The sequence below is a fragment of the Moschus berezovskii genome, chromosome 9 (genome assembly GCF_049115385.1).
Source record: "Moschus berezovskii isolate FMDL1 chromosome 9, NW_MosBer_1.0, whole genome shotgun sequence".
Classification (NCBI taxonomy): Eukaryota; Metazoa; Chordata; class Mammalia; order Artiodactyla; family Moschidae; genus Moschus; species Moschus berezovskii.
Genome location: NC_142468.1, coordinates 76807771 through 76810616, shown reverse-complemented (window position 1 = coordinate 76810616; position 2846 = coordinate 76807771). Strand labels below are relative to the sequence as shown.

The window sequence follows — 2846 nt, the reverse complement described above, 5'->3', positions numbered from 1 at the left end:
ATAAGTGATTTATCCACAAGATCATTTCCCTCTTAAGTTTTTAGGAGGAGAGGTTCTATTTCCTAAAACCCCATTATTGAACCAATCAGATTTTTAGTCACACTTCATTTTGGTGAAAATATTATTACTGATAATACCCTTTTTCTGAATATTTTGATAGATACTGTTAAATATGGAATTAGAGCCACCTTTTGAAGGTTTCAGTTCAGTTCAGTCACTCAGTCGTGTCCGACTCTTTGCGACCCCGTGAATCACAGCATATCAGGCCTCCCTGTCCGTCACCAACTCCTGGAGTTTACCCAAACTCATGTCCATCGAGTCGGTGATGCCATCCAGCCATCTCATTCTCTGTCATCCCCTTCTCCTCCTGCCCCTAATCCCTCCCAGCATCAGGGTCTTTTCCAATGAATCAACTCTTTGCATGAGGTGACCAAAGTATTGGAGTTTCAGCTTCAGCATCAGTCCTTCCAATGAACACCCAGGACTGATCTCCTTTAGAATGGACTGGTTGGATCTCCTTGCAGTCCAAGGGATTCTCAAGAGTCTTCTCCAACACCACAGTTCAAAAGCATCAATTCTTTGGTGCTCAGCTTTCTTCACGGTCCAACTCTCAAATCCATACATGACCACTGGAAAAACCATAGCCTTGACTAGACTAACCTTTGGTAGAAAGGGGTATTGTGTAAAAGTAGCAAATTATGTCTGGATGTCATTAGGCTTGCTTGACTTTTATTGTCCAACAGAAATTTTGGATGATTGCTTTTAAGGGCTTATTTACTAGGAATGACCAGTACAAAATAATAAAGTAAAAAATGATAAGAACCACAATCAGAAAAGAATATATTTCCTTCTTTTATTTACAACTAGCGGAATAAACATAAAAATGACATAATTATAATTTTATTGATCCTAGAACTAACAATCTAAAATTCCAAAAAGAGTGTAAAAATTTTTATCCCAGATGAATCACACAAACTATCAAGAAAACACCCATATGTGTACATTTCTCATTTAATATGCAGTCCACATAATAACCCAACACTTCTACTTATCTGAATAATGTTAGCACTTTATGATTATAATGACCCTATAGATGATTAATTTCATAGGCTAATATAAATTATTATCACTAGACCCATTTTTGAAGATTAGGTAACAATATAATTCTGGTTGTTTTATGTTAGACTATACTGACCTGATAATGGACAGATTATCTAGAATGTCTTACATTATGTTGAAACTCCCCAGAACTTTTCTCAGGGCTGTCTTTATCTCCTTATTCCAGAGGCTATAAATGAGGAGGTTGAAGAATGGGGTCACCATAGCATACAACAAAGTTGCAACTTTCTGCATCCCAGAAGAATGTCTGAGCCCTGGGCTCACATACATGACCATCAGAGAGTCATAGAACAGGGATACCACAGCCAAATGAGACCCACAGGTGGAGAAGGCTTTCTGTCTTCCAATTGTTGAAGACATATGCAACACAGCTATTAGGACAAGAGTATAGGACCCAAGGATGAAGAGGGAGCTACCAAAGATAACTACTGAGCTTAGACTGTAGCAAAGCAATTGGGTTTTGGGGGCAGAGACACATGCCAATGCAAACAGTGGCCCTGGGTCACACACAACATGGTCAATAATGTTTGGTCCACAGAAGGGCATCCGAGAAATGAGAACAATGGGGATCAGGAACCACAGAAACCCACAGACCCAGCAGATAAGGACCAGTTTGGTACAGAGATGCCCATTCATGATATTAGGGTAGTGCAAGTGTCGGCAGATAGCAAGGTACCGATCAAAGGCCGTAACGGTCAAATGCAAGCATTCCGTTGCTTCCAAGGAAGAAAAGAAATAAAATTGTAGGAAACATCCAACAAAGGAGATGGTCTTTTTGTCTGAGAAAAAGTTGATCAACATCTTGGGGACTGTAGAAGAGACATACCAGATCTCTAGAAAGGAGAAATTCCCCAGGAATATGTACATGGGGATGTGGAGTCGCTGGTCACACCATAAAGCACAAATAATGGCCCCATTCCCTGTTATGGTCAGAGCATACATTGTAAAGAAGAGTGAGAAGAGGAGGTTCTGAATCTTCCATTCACAAGGAAAACCTAGGAGTATAAATTCTCTTACAAAGACAAAGCGGGAATCTGGATCAGAGCTGTTCATGTTCATTGGGTCCGTAACCTGCAACGTCAACAGATACGTATTTGTCAGTTAGGACTACCTTCACATGTGTTCCTGTTTAAGAATTAAGAGAAGACAAACACAATTTGGGGCACAGGAGATAGTTGGCTTCACAGAAACAAGCTTTTGCTTGCCTCTGAATTTTTTCCTTACTGTGATATCACTAAAGAACTTTAAACTCATTTTGTAAGCTTGTTATTCTTTGGGGAAAGCATGATCTGTGATAGTTTCTCATAGATATGATAGCATATAACAGAAAGTGTTAATTGTTTAGTAGTGTCCAACTCTTTGCGACCCCATGGACTGTAGCCCTCCAGGCTCCTCTGTCCATGGGATTCTCCAGGCAAGAACACTGGAGTGGGTTGCCATTCCCTTCTTCAGGGGATATTCCTGATCCAGGGATTGAACCTTGGTCTCCTGAAGTGCAGGTGGATTCTTTACATCTGTGCCACCAGGGACACCCCATAATATAAATTTGCTCTTAATAAATGTACTTGTTTCTTTCCCTAAACCCATTTTGAGGAGCAATAGACTCAGTAAGAAGGTTTTAATTTTACTATTTATCTTTCAGTTATACTTCATGCGAAATAGATGGAAAAACAGTGGAAACAGTGTCAGACTTTATTTTCTGGGGCTCCAAAATCACTGCAGATGCT

At 40.0% G+C, this 2846-nt stretch overlaps 1 protein-coding gene across 1 annotated transcript; it reads right to left on the bottom strand.

The window, feature by feature from the left end:
* Positions 1-1224: 1224 nt before the first annotated feature.
* Positions 1225-2172, bottom strand: LOC148776503 (olfactory receptor 11H12-like). Its single transcript, XM_088840316.1, has one exon. It carries the CDS (start codon positions 2170-2172, stop codon positions 1225-1227), a length of 948 nt encoding a protein of 315 aa, XP_088696442.1.
* Positions 2173-2846: the final 674 nt, after the last annotated feature.